At 25.2% G+C, this 17,286-nt stretch overlaps 1 protein-coding gene across 2 annotated transcripts in view; it reads left to right on the plus strand.

The window, feature by feature from the left end:
- Positions 1 to 4,516, plus strand: part of LOC112595224 (probable 4-coumarate--CoA ligase 3) — a 43,388-nt gene extending 38,872 nt beyond the window's left edge. Inside the window, exons 5-10 of one of the 2 annotated variants that reach the window (XM_025340358.1) lie at positions 1,830 to 1,984; positions 2,056 to 2,233; positions 2,862 to 3,040; positions 3,159 to 3,314; positions 3,921 to 4,225; positions 4,292 to 4,516. In XM_025340358.1, coding sequence (XP_025196143.1) covers positions 1,830 to 1,984; positions 2,056 to 2,233; positions 2,862 to 3,040; positions 3,159 to 3,314; positions 3,921 to 4,220 — 968 coding nt within the window. In that variant the 3' untranslated portion in view covers positions 4,221 to 4,225; positions 4,292 to 4,516. Of the gene's footprint in view, positions 1 to 1,829; positions 1,985 to 2,055; positions 2,234 to 2,861; positions 3,041 to 3,158; positions 3,315 to 3,920 lie in introns of both variants that reach the window. The other variant, XM_025340357.1, reaches the window with a different exon arrangement.
- Positions 4,517 to 17,286: the final 12,770 nt, after the last annotated feature.

Here is a 17,286-nt window from a genome sequence, read left to right on the forward strand (position 1 = left end):
TTTGTGTGTTGGAAATAAAAATTTTAGTTATTATATATTGTGATAATAATAATAATATCATCATGCCAAAAATAAATTTATTAAAATTTTTGATCACCGATTATAAAATAATTTTAAGTATTCGGCGTCATTAAAATTATAATATTTGCGTTATATTGTCTTATTATAGAATAAAAAAAAACATATTTATGTACTGCAAAATATAAAGTATCCGTAAATAAGTTATTATATATGCGTTATAAATGGTTCCAATTGTTACTGGGCTGCATACATAATAATTTTATTACAATATAAAATTAATTAAAAACAGTTATAAATATCATATGATTCTAAATCGAATTTATCAGAAAATGTTGATATTCAACTACAGTAAAATCAAAAACTCATATATTGATAATTAATTTCGGTAATAGTAAAACATTACCATTATATTATAATAATGTTGTTTTTTTTTTTTTTTTTGATCTTAAAATATTTAAATTATTGACTTAAAAACGACGTTGATGTTATAATATATTTGTATATGCTATTATTATTTTGATATTTACAGTGCTCGATTATTTCTAAACACATTTATAGAAAATAATATTCATTCAGATGTAGTAATTTTTATATAAGTTTTCATGATACATCTATTGACTGACTTTTACCTAAATACATTATTATGATCATTAAAACTTCAAAGATTTTTATACGTAGTTAAACCTATGAAAATTCGATGTAATTTAATTCATACGTTTTACTTTTACACTTTTATTAGAAAATCATTTAACTTTTTTGGTTGTATATATTTATCATATTATTATATTGTTAATCGCATAATATGAAAATCGAATGTACGAAGTCGATTGTACCTAAGTTGTTACGAAATAACAGTTATTATCGATCGCTATGCTATATACTATATAGTTGTATTATATGTCGCTAAATCATGCGTAATTTTAGTGTCGGGGTTACCTAGTCAGTAGTCACTTGTATGAATAGTAGTTTGCCGTGAAACACAAAATTCTATACTTTTAGACATCTGCGCCCTAAAAATAAAATAAACAACATTAAAAAATCAAATAACTTGTCAAGTCAAGTCAAAAAAAAATAAATACCAATCTTTCAGTTATTTTGAACAGTCGGTTGTAAACTCGTCACAATGATGAAATTCTATTGTTTCGAACAATACAAAATTAAATGAGCTGAAGAAAAACTAGCAAATGAAGAGAGATAAGAGAGCAAATATTTTCATAATTTTCTACGATTTAATAAATTAATATAATAAAATTAATTGCTATTTAGGTCTTTGTATTATTTTTAACCATTAACTTTTGTGCATAAATATATTTCATCAATAAAAAAAAAAAAAAATTGAAAATTGTATAATAATAATGGTACTTAAATCACAACTTGAAATTACCAATTAATTGTTTCTTGTTTTTGTGATTTTTTGTATTATTTTCGTAGTGTCACATACTTAAATAAAAAAGTTTTCAGTGTATTATGGTTGAAATAAATTCTAAAAATGAAATCTTGTAACATCAACAATAGATTGCACAACTGCAGAAACGATTTCGACAACAGTGCTTGAGTATTATTGTAAATCCAATCCATGTACTTTAATAAATTACAATATGTATTACTTTAAATAATAATAATATTACTGCTAATAATAGTAATAGGTACAAATTATATTCCATTCGTACTTTGATGTATTTTACAGTTCACCAATTAAACGGTAAAAGTCCGTACTATTATTGATGATGATGATAATAATAATAATAATGGAATACATTTTATCAAAGTAATCATTTATTTTTATTCTTTTTTTTTTTTTTTTATAGCAAATTATCAAGATGTGTTGCCATCTGTTTTACCTTTTTACCATATTTATGGTCTGACAATGATTCTTCTGAGAGGGCTAAGTTATGGTTGTAAATTGGTGACCTTGCCCAAACTTGAATCGCAATCATTTTTAAATATACTTAAAAACCACAAGGTGTGATTGTCGTGTTATGTCGCGTAAGCATTAAGATTTTTTTAATTTGCTTTTATTTTATTGTATTGTAGGCGACATTATTATATGTAGTACCACCGATAGTACTGTTATTGGGTCAAAATAAAAACGTAACACCTGAACACTTTCAAAATTTGAGACTTATTTGTAATGGCGCCGGTCCTGTGAAAGAAGCAGATGCCGAAAAAGTACTTGCCAGAACCAAAAACAAAAATGTACGTTTTTGTCAAGGTATGTACAACTTTTTTTCATTAAATTTAATTATTAGTTCTTATTGTATACGAACAAATAAACAATAGTAAAAAAATAACAACATATTTACTTCAAACCAATACTCATAAAATCCAAAATATGTAGTTTTCACGAAGAAATAATTCCAATTTTTACTTTTGATCATACATAATATAATTGAACAACAACTTGATCTTGTTTTTTTTATAATTCTAAGTATCATTTTCAAAGAAAGATATATCCAGATATCTTATAATTTTATTCTATTTTTTACGATTATTTTTATTTTTTTATATGTTTGTAAATATTTTATGACAGTTTTTCTATTAGCTATTTATTGTTTTTTCCTCGAATTTCTTTAAAACTTAGTTCAAAAAACTTTCGTAAGTAGTATAACTTACAGTTTTATAGTAATGCATATAGTTAAAAAATATATCAATATAATTCTACTAACTAATACACAATTATAAAAAAAATACCAAGATATTCGAAAACAATGAAAACATCGTTAATCTTTGTTTTCCAAAACATTATTTAAATCAAATTTTAATAGTAAAATATGTATATTCAATAAATATGATCCGTTAAAAAAATATTTTATTGAAAAATTGTTTATGAATATACTCAGCGTATGGCATGACAGAAGCATCGCCAGCCGTGTTCGTATCCAGGAATTCTTCACGGTTTGATTATTTGACCGTTGGTCCTCCCATATCTAACACTATAGCCAGAGTCGTCGACCCCACCGATGACACTATTGAATATGGTCCTGGTGAAACCGGAGAAATTCAGGTCAAAGGGCCACAGGTGAGAGATAACTATAAACATAATATTTAAGCAATGGCTTAACAAATGGGGTTATTAATCTGACAAACATTAATATTATTTAAAACGATAAACAAACGTAATCTGACTGTATGTATAGGTGATGATCGGTTACCACAACAACCCTGAAGCCACTGCTAACACTATAAATTCAGAAGGATGGCTCAGTACTGGTGACATTGGTTACTATAACGATAAAAAAGAATTCTTCATAGTTGATCGTATTAAGGAGTTGATCAAAGTCCAAGGATACCAGGTTAATTGAATGCAGTTACTAATCTATTTAAGTGAAGAGGGGATTTAAAACATTAATTTTTTCAATAATTAAAAATACTAATAAACTAATCGAACAGAAGTGCATTGCAATAAACAACAGTACGTACAGTGTACACCCTTAAACTCTATCATTATTTTATTAAAATGATCTTACATTCATAAATTCGTCGTTAATATTTAGTTGTTTTTTTTTAAATTTATTTTATAGGATTGTAGATTACTTAAAAATCTTGAATCTTGTCTAATTCATTATTTAAAGCAATTCTTCCATATATTAATTAATTATGAAAATTGACTAATTTATCATTATTTATTATTTATAAACAAAAAATAAGATGGAAAAAAGTACTTATGTAATATGCGTTAATAAATTAAAATAAACTAAACTTAAACCTATTATTAACTCGTTTAGTGTGACAGTTATAAATAATTATATTGTAATATTTAGAACAAATATCCCCCCTCGCGTGTAAACAATTTATCGTAAAAACACGGATAAACTTAAATTTCACATATATTTAATTAGGAACACAATTATTATATACAATAATTTTCTGTAATTAAAGATATTTTCATTATTTTTTAGGTTCCGCCGGCTGAACTAGAAGGACTCCTAAGGACCCACCCGGCAGTACTAGACGCGGCTGTCATCGGCGTGCCGGACGACCGAACAGGTGAGGCGCCGTTGGCGTACGTCGTGCTTGACTCAGACAAATCGGCAGTCAGCGAAGTAGATATTAAAGCGTTCATAGCAGAACGAGTGGCACCTTACAAGCAGATCTCAGCTGGAGTGCGGTTCGTTGAATCTCTACCCAAAAGTGCGGCCGGAAAAATATTACGAAGATTACTAAAGGATGAGTACGAAAAAACCAAGGCCACCAAGTGATCACTGGAAGTCACGTTAATATAACGATTTCAGAAATTATTAATGATATAAATAATATAATATTGTTATAGGTATTCGTTTGCAAAGGTTAAAGAAGATAGAAAAACATTTATGGTTTTACTTAATTATCACGTCATATATTATGGTAGATAAATTGTTCAAACAAATATATTTTAACTACTATATTTCTATAGTATCGGTTTCTGATTTAAGACAACAAATGATATTCATTATTGATTTAATTTACTTTGTCAGTTGTTAAAACATAATAATTTATTGTTATACTCGTATTATACTAAGACAATTGCCACATAAAGATTATATTATATTATTTTAAAGTAATAATAATTATTGTTAGTTTTATATATTTTATTTTAAGTAACTGTCGCATAAAATTCACAAGTATCGCGGTACGGTGATGGATTCAATTTGTTTTAAATTTAATTATTTAATAAGTTTGGTATTAGGTATATTATATCGATTTCATCTGATCAATCTGATTGTGTTGTGTGATAAGATGTTTGAAAAGAAATCTAAACTCTTTGTCTTATCTATGTTAGACCCACTAAAAAAACACGTTAACTGCCACCTACTTTTTTCATACATTACCCGGAAGGCCATGTGTACATTTTTGTGTACACGCCATAAATTGCCAAACTTGCTTTCGTGTACATTATTATGTACACTGACGTTATTAAAATCACCATCTACGTGTTCAAAATCCTGACACAATACTATTGATTTTAGATAGGAATATGAATCTTGTGGCCCTTAAGACCATTTCTATATTTTTAGCGAACACATAGCAGTACTTGTTACTATTTTAATCTACTTTTAATTTTGACTAATTTTAGACATGCAAACATACAAAAAAATGCCTATACATGAATGACAATTTTCCCGCGTACAAAATAATGTACACATGGCAGTTAACGTGTTAAATTTAATAGACTTGACTTACACTAAATTAAATTTAACTTTTCAGAATGTATATTTATTCAACAACAAATTGTGTTTCTTCAGATGGAAAAATAAATAAATTTGTTGTTTTCAGTGGAAATTAAACATACTATAACATTCAAATTCGTTCTAAATGAAAAAAAAAATATCATCAAATCAATGTATTATATTATAAAATAAAGTAAAATGAAAAAATATTATTTAGCCTATGATGAATAACAGTACCCTTAATATTACCTACACAGTATTCCTTAGAAACGATGTTTCGAATCTCCAATATAATAATATGCCGGAAAATAAAATAATTATAAATCACAGTTACAACTGTGGTGTTGTTAAATTGCCTATATCAGTCTGCCGTGATATCAGCAAGCAATGTTAATTGAATAAAATTATATCAAATGATTATTTAAAAAACATTTGTTTCTTGTCGTCTTTATAAACAGCAGAAAAAAATCTTACTTAACAATGTATAATCCATGATCAAATCAAAAAATTATATATAATATATTTTAGATTCTGAGCTGAGCAAAAAATGTATTAATTTTATCATATGTTTTTTTTTTTTTTTGTGGATAAAAAACGATAAGTTGTTAATAAAATGCTTCAATTTTCAGAAATAGTTGATGATTTTGGATACTAAATTGGATCTAATTTGTACTTTAAATAAGTAAAATTTTAAAATTTCAATTACTTATTTTTATAATTGAAAAAAATCAAACAAAAACTAAGAGAAAAATGGGGATTTTTACACAAATCCAATTTTTAACAAAATCTATTTTATTTTTTAATGTAACTTAAAAAAGAATAATCGTATAAATCTAAAATGTTCACCAAATGATTAAATTATAATTTTAATTTGCGATAGAATTTTCAAACTATTCTTACAATTTAAAAGCTATTTAAAGGCATAAGAAATTTTCAATTTTTTTTTTTAAATGTTTATTAAAAATTATTTTTTGGGTAGGAATGCTATAATTTCTTTATTAAAAAATATTGAAAATCTATAGTCTTGATATTTTATAATAGACATTTTAAGTTGGAATTTGAACAAAAATCGTAAAAATCAGTTAATTATTTTATAGTTAGAAGTTCATGAAATTTGTTTTTTCGTATCTAAGATTAAAACATTAAGTATAAGGTTCTTCATTAGTTTCTCAACCTATAAATGGTATAAAAATAGTACTGGAAAGTCAAATAAATTTGTTATGAAAATTTCAAGTTCAAGTGTTTACAACAATCGATATTTACTTGTAAAATAATTATTTCTCTTCAAACAATTTCTTATAATACCTATAAGAATTATATAAATATTTTATTGTATTTTAAAAAAAAAAAATATATATATAGATAGATACTTGACATTTTCATTAAATGATTATATTATTATTTTCATTAAGACTTGATTAAATTTTCAAAAGTTTGTAACTCTTCAGTTATTTATAGATATAAGGAATTTTTGATTTTTATCAGTTTTTTTTTCTGTAAAATGTCGATAAAACTTATTTCCCGATTAAAATTCTTAGAAATTAAATATAAAATTCCACAAAAGTTAATCATAATATATCTGTTTAAAAACACTAAAAATACATAGTTACACTAATTATTTTTTTATATACATTTGAAGTTAGAATTTTTATGAATGTTATAAAAACTATTCTATAGTTAAAAATGTATAAAAACATTTTTTGTATCTTAAGTTTTGAAAACTGTATATTATTATTTTTTGTAAACATTTTAAATTTCAATTTAAACAAAACTACTTATTTAAATTATATAAATAAAGTTATGCTAGTTGTTTTGTTATAATTTAGAAATATTATTCGTGAGAACTTAACTTATATGAGTTTTATATTAATACAAATTTTACTATATACAATAACATTTTTGATTTATTTTAAGATATTGTTAATTTATAAGTATCATAAATCTATTTTTACTGTTTTACAGTATTTATAGATGTTTGTTGAATAAAATAAATGATATAATTTAGTATTAATATATATTATTAAAATAATTAAATATTTAAAGTATAATAAATTAATGTACGTACTATTTTCGAAAAAAAATTGCATCAATCTATTAAAATACTGAAAGTAAAATTAATTACATTTATAGCTCTACATTAAACAACACATTAGTGATGCATGCTAATGACCATTTCTGCTCAGAATTATCTTTTGTATTCAATGATATAATCATTTAATTCAAATTTAACATATCTATAGTAGTAACTCATTCGATACCTAATGTACAGCTGAGTGGTACTCCCTAACCTGCCTTTTTATATTATTTCTAGACACTCAGAATTCAGAAACCTATGTATAATAACAATAATCTATGTAATAGGTAGTAATATAATACAAACGCTGGTCATATGAAATGTTCACAGACGCATATTGATCGGCTTGCGCCGAATGCATGACGATTTCTACAGAAACCGCACTGAAATAGTAAAATGTTTTTAACAAAAAGTTAACCGTGAGGTCAGCAGACTGCGCGGCTAGATGTATTATGTCGTGTGTAGTTGCAGATAATCATAAATAATAAGTTTAACGTTTGCGTGTCGGTAAAAGGCCCGAATTAATACAAGAATGAGAAGTTGAACGGTGAAAAAATAACACTGAAAATACTTAAGGAAAATAATATTAACAACAACAAAATAATGTTCCGTGCGTGAAGTCTCTAACACAAAATAATTGCCATTAACAACACGATTTTTTATATGCGCACTACTGCGTCGTATTTTAAAACACGATAGTTGGTTTGGAATTGGTGGCAGTTCCATCCGATCAATCTTTTGTACTTGACATGATCTATATTATAATATTTACTAAAGGTAGAAAATATATATAAGTCCTACGAATTTTGATATTTTCAGAAATGAAACTATAAAATATATAAATATTTACAGTATTGACACCCTCAAGACCAAATCTCACCCTCCCCCTCTTTCATGCGTGCATAACAATGGTAATATTATTTTTATTATTTACTGATAAGTATGTAAATCTTTCAAATATAGTGTAAATTTGTTTTGCTTATTAACAAAAAAAACTTAATGTCTACTAATATCACACATTTTAAAGTTCATGTATTTATTAAGCTATTTGTTTATAGGTACATTTATTGTTATTGTGCTTATTAATTCCTATTAACTGGTAAATATCGTGTTTCGGAAAACCATGAAATTCGTTTTTAAAATCGGAACAACTAAGTAAATCATGGTTTTAGATTACTTTTACACCACACTGAGTTAGTTATTAATATTTATTATTGTGATCGTCATCTTCATAGAATTAAAAATGTTATAGTTTAAGTCAACTTTTTATTTTTATGTTGGATAATTTGCGTCAATGTTCATACTATAATTGACAGCCTTAACAATTATCAATATTTAGGTAAAATAAATAAATAATAATTCTGTTAAAATATAAAATATAAGACAAATTATAGATAAAAAGCACGTAGGTAATACTTAATTATATTGCATGCCATCATTACTAAATGTAAAACTCGTAAACGATAATAAATTGCTCTCGAAATGGAAACTGGATAATACAACTGCATATATACTGAACTATATTATACTGATAATAACTGCATATAGGTAGTCTACACGAGAGCATACTTGCGGATACCAAAGTGTAAGTATTCTACTGTTGCCTAATCGTATAATAGCCGCAAAAAAGTAACAAAAATTTAATTTTCTAAATAAATTCTATTAAAATTGTAGACTCGAATAATAAAAAATTTTTTTTATACATTTATACTGCAGTTGTCACGGGAGAATTTAGTATCTTACTGCCTCATTGATGCTACAATCGAATAATGCGTAAATGCTAATGGTTCATACGTAGGCTTTTTTTCGGTCATTAACCCTTAAATATTGTGCTCGGAGCGAGTGAAATAATACTACGATAAATAGTTTTGAGGCTTGCTCTTTGCTCAATTCACTGCAGAAAGCATGGTTAATTGTTAACGCATTAGATAGACTTAATAGTCGAAAGTCGAGGCGTTTAGATTCAGTCCCTCTATATCAGGCGAGAAATTATAAGAACAAAGCAACAGCAAGAAAAAATAATTATATAATACTATAATAGTATTACAATAATATGTTATAAATTATTATCCATAACAGAAAAATTACAAATATATATATAATAATAGTTAATAGTTAAAACTGATAAATCACGCTTAAGCAAAATAAAATAAACGATTTTCAATTTTAATTTTTGAAAATATGCTTTTGAAATCATGAAAAATACTGATTACTTCAAATGTCTTTTAAAATTGTTGCAATATTGATGCTTGCTAGTTATAGGTCTTAAACCTATAACTAGACTTTCCTGAAGTATGTATGCCAGTAAATGTATACGCGTTCAAATTATTGATATTCACAAAGCGTTATGAGGAAGATGACAATAACGATGATGTAATATAATGTACTCGTATATAACCGTATTGGCTGTTGTGGTCCTTTCCGTGATTTTGTGAATTTTACGGGCTCTATTGAATACATAGTTACGTTTGTACGAAATGTTTAAACATTGCAGCGTTGCGTCACCGTGGTAAATTTAAATACGTGACTTAAGTCTCCTAAGGAATTTTCGCAGAATGTCAACCGACCGTGGGCTTATGATTAAAAGGAAACTCAATGCAAAAAGTTACCCGTAATTGTATTAAATATAATACATAATGAACAATGCATTAGTTATGTGAAGGAAGTAGACGATGGTAGCTCCAGCACTATGTAGTTAATAAAATATCAACATTTAAATTATTATTCTTTGAAATTTTTTAAATGGTTTTTCATAAAACATTTAATGACAATATAGGATTACAATGTACAGAGTGATAAATAATATCGTAGTTACACAGGCATTCCCGGAGTATCTATCAATGGCAAGCGGAAGAGGAGGTGTATAGTATATAACGTGGATTTCTAAATAAAACTTAATAAGTGGAAATATTTTTTCAAATTATATAATGTAGGCATATAGAAATTATTATTTAAGCATTAAGTAGTTCGTTTTCCGTTGATAATAAATTATGTAGTATAAAATATTTTCACTATTGTTCAATTATTTTTAAATATTTATGCATAAAGTGCAAGTTAACTCCATTGAACCCATTAAGCACCTACGACGTAATACAACCATTTTGGTCATCGAAAAATTATTTTGATCACTCGAGATAATAAATTCAATAACATTTTATCAAAAAATGTTATGCTTTCCTCAAAAATTAACACCATGCATCACTTTGATGAAAGGCGGCTTTTTTTAAATAATTCTATAGCAATAAATTATATAATAATTATTATTTAAGGCTTTTTACACTAAAACATACATAAAATAAAAATCTAAATTCAATACACTAAAAAAATATGGTTGTGTTAAAATAATAAAATAAAAATAATAATGTCGGAAAAAAGTACTTCTTATTTATTATTTAATATTTAAACATAATAATATGATAATATATAAAGGAAAAGAAAAAAGCATAGTGAACATATCAAACTAAAACTTAGCTTAAATAAAGGTACCTATTATTATTATTATATTATGTTTCGTGAAACGTGAAAATTATGCCATTAATACGAAAATTATAATAATTACAAAATAATATTGTTATGTTTTTGCTTGTGATGATAATAAATGTATTATGTTATGACGTCTATAGAGAATTTTCGTCATTATTTAAATTTACGTCGACTCAAGTCGATTATATGTATATATAGTTAGTGTGAAACAACCAAACCGAACATTGCTTTCATCGTTTTCCCCAGACCTATCTAACATAGGTAGTTGTCAATCATAGCGTAGCTTCGTTCAAACAGAATGCATATATTGTCATAATGATATTATGTTATATTGTAAACGCGTGGGTACATTGTTAATGGAAAGTCTAATAATTATAATTTAATCAAATCAGAAAAAAATCAGAACTGTCAATAACCGTACTGTAATAATATTATAAACATTATAATAACGCCTGGTTACGTATAGTGTAGTCATATATTATTATACTATGAATAATATACGTTCGTCATATTTCACTATAACAATAACAAAAATGGTTTTAATAAAATAATATTATAGGTGGCGTATTTAGAATTTTATCTTTGGGGAGCAGTAATATGAATTTATTCAAAGCTCGGTGTTTCGATAGTGATGGATGCAGAGTTCCACTCCTCACCATCAAAGTTTCCTTGAAGCTGTGATACAAAACATAAAATACATTGACGAATATATATATATATATATATAAAGCCACCTTTATAAAATAAAATAAATATTTTACTATAGAAGTATTATATTAAATTTAAACACTATAACTATTATATAATATTATTTATACATTTAAACATAGTCACTAAAATCTATAACACAAAATCCAACTTTATATTTCATAGACTTAACCACTTAACTTATCAATGACTTCATCTAAGATAATTTTGATAATCGGGTCATAAGTTTATTACTAGTTATTAAAACTATATTCTAATCTAAACGTGATAAATATTAAAAATATTATACTTAATTATAGTGTTTATAATTAAGTGTACAGTATAATATATAATGTATGCATTTAAATTTGGAGCAGAGTAGGTAAATTATATCCTCCAAAAAAGGTCACAATCATAATCCGCGTAAATTGCATCCCGAAACTTTAAAAAAAAAACTTTCAAAGCGATGCATATTATTTTAGTTTAAAAAGTCAAAGAATAAAAAGTAATAATGATAGTAAAAGAAATAAAAATACATTTTATACAGAAGAAAACGAAAGAATTATAATAAACCAAAAAAATATTCATTTATTTTTTGAGTGGTATTTAGCATACGTTCATACACATTTTTATTAGTTACTTAATTACTAATTTATAATAAGTATGAAAGTTTTAAACAGTATAAATAGAAAAAACCATTATTAATACAATCATATTTCCAGTATCTGTCTAAAAAATTAAAGGAACACATAGATTTACAAAAATTTTCCTAGCAACAGTTTACGTACGAATAAAAAATATTTAGACCACAATTTATATAAAAAACTTAATTACGGCACATTTTACAATGAAAAAGTATCCTTTACATATTTTTTTTAGAAAAAACATTGGGTAATTGAGTATTTATGATTCAAAAAGTTATAATAATAAAAAATACCTAGTAGTTCATCCATTCTCATTAGCCCCATACACTTGAAAGTAAATATATAACTATATAAGCAATATGAAATCAATATATAAATATACGTAATATTTACAAATATTTTGGTGAAATTTCATGCATAACAGTTGATCTACAGAGAATGAATGATTATAATAGAATCTATTTATTATTGATTAATCACTTATAGTAATAATTTATTACCAAAAAATAGAAAACATAGTTAAATGAGATAATATGGTCAATCAATAAAATATTATTATAACAGTATTGGAACGTGCTGTAAGACATAGAGAAAACTCAGTGAGTATAATGTCTTCTACTCTTCTTTATCGTTCTCATAGCAAATTATGTTTTCATACATTTTGAATTGAGAAATATAAAACGATATAAATGAATGGGGAAAATGCTACGGAAACTTATTATTTAATAAGAGGTAAAAACAGCGAAATCTACTGTTTTTTTTTAACAGACCACTAAGAAATGTTATACTTACTACCGTAAACGGTCAGCTAATAATGTAGTTGTCAAATTATTGTTGTTTTTATCATAATTTACGTTAGATATCACGTCAAAATATCGCGGTCAAATTATAATGGTAAAAACGTCGCAATAAATTTTATTGCACATTGATATTATTTGAATTTATTTGTTGAGGATACATGGATCGAAAGACCATATCGTAGATCTTGTAGAAAAGCCCTTTTATTTTCAATATTTTACGCTTGGAATTATTATTCAACGATTGAACACGATATTCCATGAACAAATAATTGTGTTGAAAGTTGGCACAATTGTTTCAATTATATACTAAGTTCCAATTATTCTTTAGTCTATAATACTTTATAAGTGCTCTAAAAAAATTTAAAAAAAATTAAACCATTTTAAAATTGAAGAATATAACTATTGCAGGATTTGGAACAACGTAAGAAAAACAAATACTGAGATGTAAATAAACTGCCGATAAAATAAAACAATTACATGAATCTACCAAAAAAGTTCAACTGTTAACTAATTACGAGGAATCGCTCATAATTTTCAGTACCAACACTGAATTTTTATTTATATTATATTGTTGTGTATTTATGACAATTTAAGATAATTTTTAATATAATAACGATATTATTATTATTATTATTGTAGAATTTTTGTTCTTACGATATTATTTTTGCTATATTACCGCAATGTGTTCGTTGCGATAATTATAAGTGGATCATTTACGTTATCGTGCCCTATCCAAGTTTAAGGGAATTAAAATATAACTATACAGAGTATTTTAAATTAAATTTAAATTAGTCAGATTTGATAAAAAAAAAAAAAAAAATTATACAAAATTAAAATCATAAAAAAATGTAAAATATTTCTTAGTAAAAAGTATAAGTAAAAAATGTCAAAATTTTTTAATTCCTGGACTTTTGAATTTCAGTTCCTGCTTAATTACCTGTATAAATATACTTGGTCTTTGTATATTAGTTTAAATTTTGTTATATTTTAACTGGTTTAAATAACATATTATGCAATTTAAAATTAAAATTAAAAACCTATCTGAATCTCTGTAAAAATACATCGCGTGATTGACTTATGATAAAATCTGTGAAGTTTCAAAACGTTTCGATAGATCTTACTTAATATATTATATTTATTCATATCTTTGAGCATCTAACTAATTTAGTGTTTAGGGATGTATAAGAACTTATCAGTATAATATAGGTTATCTTATACTTCGTCCTTTATGAAAAAAAAAATATAACTTGTTTATCTACATAAATTTATGACTTGCAAGTATATTTGACCGACCAATTATATTCCTGGTTAAAATTATAGATAGTGTTGACCTTTTTGACCTTTAAGGAACTACAAAAAAGCTGTTTAAAACAAAAAATAGAGATTAGATGATAAAATGTTTCAGATTTAAATGTTTTGAAATGCGTACGCGCAACGAAACTATTAGTACTGTATATGTTAGGGCAAATCTACTTATTTTTGAAAAGACATTTCTGCTTAATATTTTTTGTGATCCATATTATAAAAGTACAAAAAGGTAATAATAACATGAGTGTACACAAAAATAAAGTTCTCATCATTATATATAATTGCATAGTATCTTACTAAACAGATATTTATTTTATTAAATGATAATTGAATAAAAACAAATACATTTATAACATCAAAATTTCTATTTAGCTATCATAAGACCAATTTGAACTTAATGAAATTCAACTGTGGTCTGTATAACTGTGTCTATAAGTCTAACATTGACGTAATACAATGGTGTAAATAGACATCGCCTTTGAGACCATCACTGCAGCCTATTGGTTTGAAAAAAAACAACGCAATTCAATGTTATAATAATATGATGCTGCCTACAACAGCAGATGGAATCCAAAGATTTATTCGAAAATATGAGACGAAGCTTGATCACCATGTAAGCCATTAAATTATTGCACAACTATAAATAAATAACTAGACATCTTAAAAACGCTTTTATTTATGTGTATTGTATATTTTATTTTTAACTGGTATATAAAATATTTAAATATTTTGTTAATCAAATTAAACCGTTTAAATAATACAAACAATATAAAGCATTTACTTGCATACTTTGTGACCATGTAAATGAACTTTTTCTACATTACCATTTTAATATTTTATCGATTTGTTTTCAATATTAACAAATTGTAAAAATTTACTAAACATCACCTAACAATATTTTGCCAATTAATGACAATAATAATATAGCTGTAAGTTGTAACAATATAAAATTGTTAACATTTTTTTTTTTTTACAAAAATGTAAGTACTTTTATTTATTTATTTTTCTCATGATCATTTCTAAACTAATTTTACCTACATATATTGTCAGCCCCGGAAATCTGCTATCCGTGCTTTACCCTCTAGATGTGTCCTAGATTAATACTAAAACTGAGTTAAAATGAATAAAATCGCGTGTTTTATATAACACGAAGAAACCCTTATTTTTTTCACAGTGACCTCTCATAGAGACGATTCCGGGTCACTTGGTTTAATATTTTAACAGACCGAGGTCGAAAATGTATATTTTATTATGTTATATTGCACGAAACGTGCTTGGCGCGTGTAGCGAAATACTGGAGCGAGTGCCGAGCGTTAACTCATTGTTTTGTTGGATATGTAACTACAACGGCGTTGGACGGAGTAGATGAAGTTAACTCTATTATTTATTTTTATTATTATTACTAATATTCTTAAAAAAATTACATTAACCGTATATAATTACTAAAATTTAGGTAGGTACCTACCTATTCTGTCACTATGCAAATTAATACAATCCTTAAAGCAACATTGTTATGTCAATCGAGCAATTTTACCCACGTACGTAATAAAATCAATATATATGTTGTATAAAAAAGTGTTCAATAGTTGCACCACTGGATCCCTCATTAAATAGTATTCTGTCCAAATTTAGTATACCAATAATCATATAAATATATTATAAAATCAATTATTCTATTTTGTATGATACACTACTGTGATTTAGTAGAGAACTCGTGAACTATATTTAGTAGTAACAGTAATTCACGTAATTCTATATAGATTTTATCTACATTGTGGATTATGTATACATATATATTACAAGTATACGGAATAAAATAAACCACTGAATAAATAAATTTTACATTTTATGTGAATTCTTATTGTACCATGCTGCTATCGTCATTAACATGCAATAATATACAATTCTTATAGATAAGTTTAATTTTATTTATATTTAAAGGTCAGACACGCCACATCTGGAATATATAAGATACAAGATCTGCAAGTCCTTGATGCCTAATACACCTAAATGATTAATATTAAATTAAAATATTAAAATTATATTATTTATATGTCACAATTATTAAACATAATTTAGGTATCCTAATTTAAGATGTAATTAACTGTTTTATTCGTGTATATCAAAATAATAAGGAAGCGGTGTTTATAAATATGATAAGAATATAATTAATATAAGATCTAAAATTTATGTGAATTTACTCAATCCATGTTAAGTTTCTCAAAAATTTTAAAGCATAATAAAAAATAGATTCTACATTTTTATTGGGAGACTCTCGTTTGTTAATAAATTTATTGTAATATAAATATTTGTTTATTTAACTCAAATATCAATTTATGTAAAATTAGTATTATTATTTATTATTTTGTAATTTTCACTATAACAAAAAATCATTAGAGTTTTAAAAATCCATTGAAATTTAATTCAACATAATATGGGATTTTAAAGAATTAAACCTGTTTTTAGAATGAAAATCCTCTTTATCAAACAACTAAGTGGCAAGTCCTATTACGGGTTTGTCGAAAAGATTATGTGACATATGTAAGTACCATACTTTTTTAATGACAGTTATTGATCCATCTTAAACATATTATATTATACTATATAATAATATTATAAGTTATAACAAAATATTTTATTGGAATTTTCTATAACAGGTTGAGATACTAGAGTACTTAGTAGATAATTCAATCTATTCTATGTAGGTACTGAATTAGTTCTAACAGTACGTATAGTACCACCTACTGTTATAATAATATAATATTATATTTTTAACCATAAATTCTACCTAAGTACATTTTTTTTTCAGTGGGTCGTACACGGAACGCAATTGAATAACTTTGATTTTTACTTTTTATTTTTTATATAAGGACTAAAAAACAGAAAGAACTGTATTTTAGTCGACAAGTAGGTACCTCAATAATCAAAGGTGGGCAATAAGTAATAACGAATACAGAACTATACTTTTTTTTAATACATTATCTTGTTAATTGTATAACTAAATATTAATTAAGTATCTATATTTTAACTTTTTATTGACAATTTGGAATGTATTATGTTAGTTAAAATTAAGTTTATACTTAAACGCTAATTAACTCGCTATAGTAAAAACTAACTAATTA

This window comes from Melanaphis sacchari, unplaced genomic scaffold (assembly GCF_002803265.2).
Source record: "Melanaphis sacchari strain LSU unplaced genomic scaffold, SCAv2.0 Contig261_pilon_pilon, whole genome shotgun sequence".
Taxonomy (NCBI): Eukaryota; Metazoa; Arthropoda; class Insecta; order Hemiptera; family Aphididae; genus Melanaphis; species Melanaphis sacchari.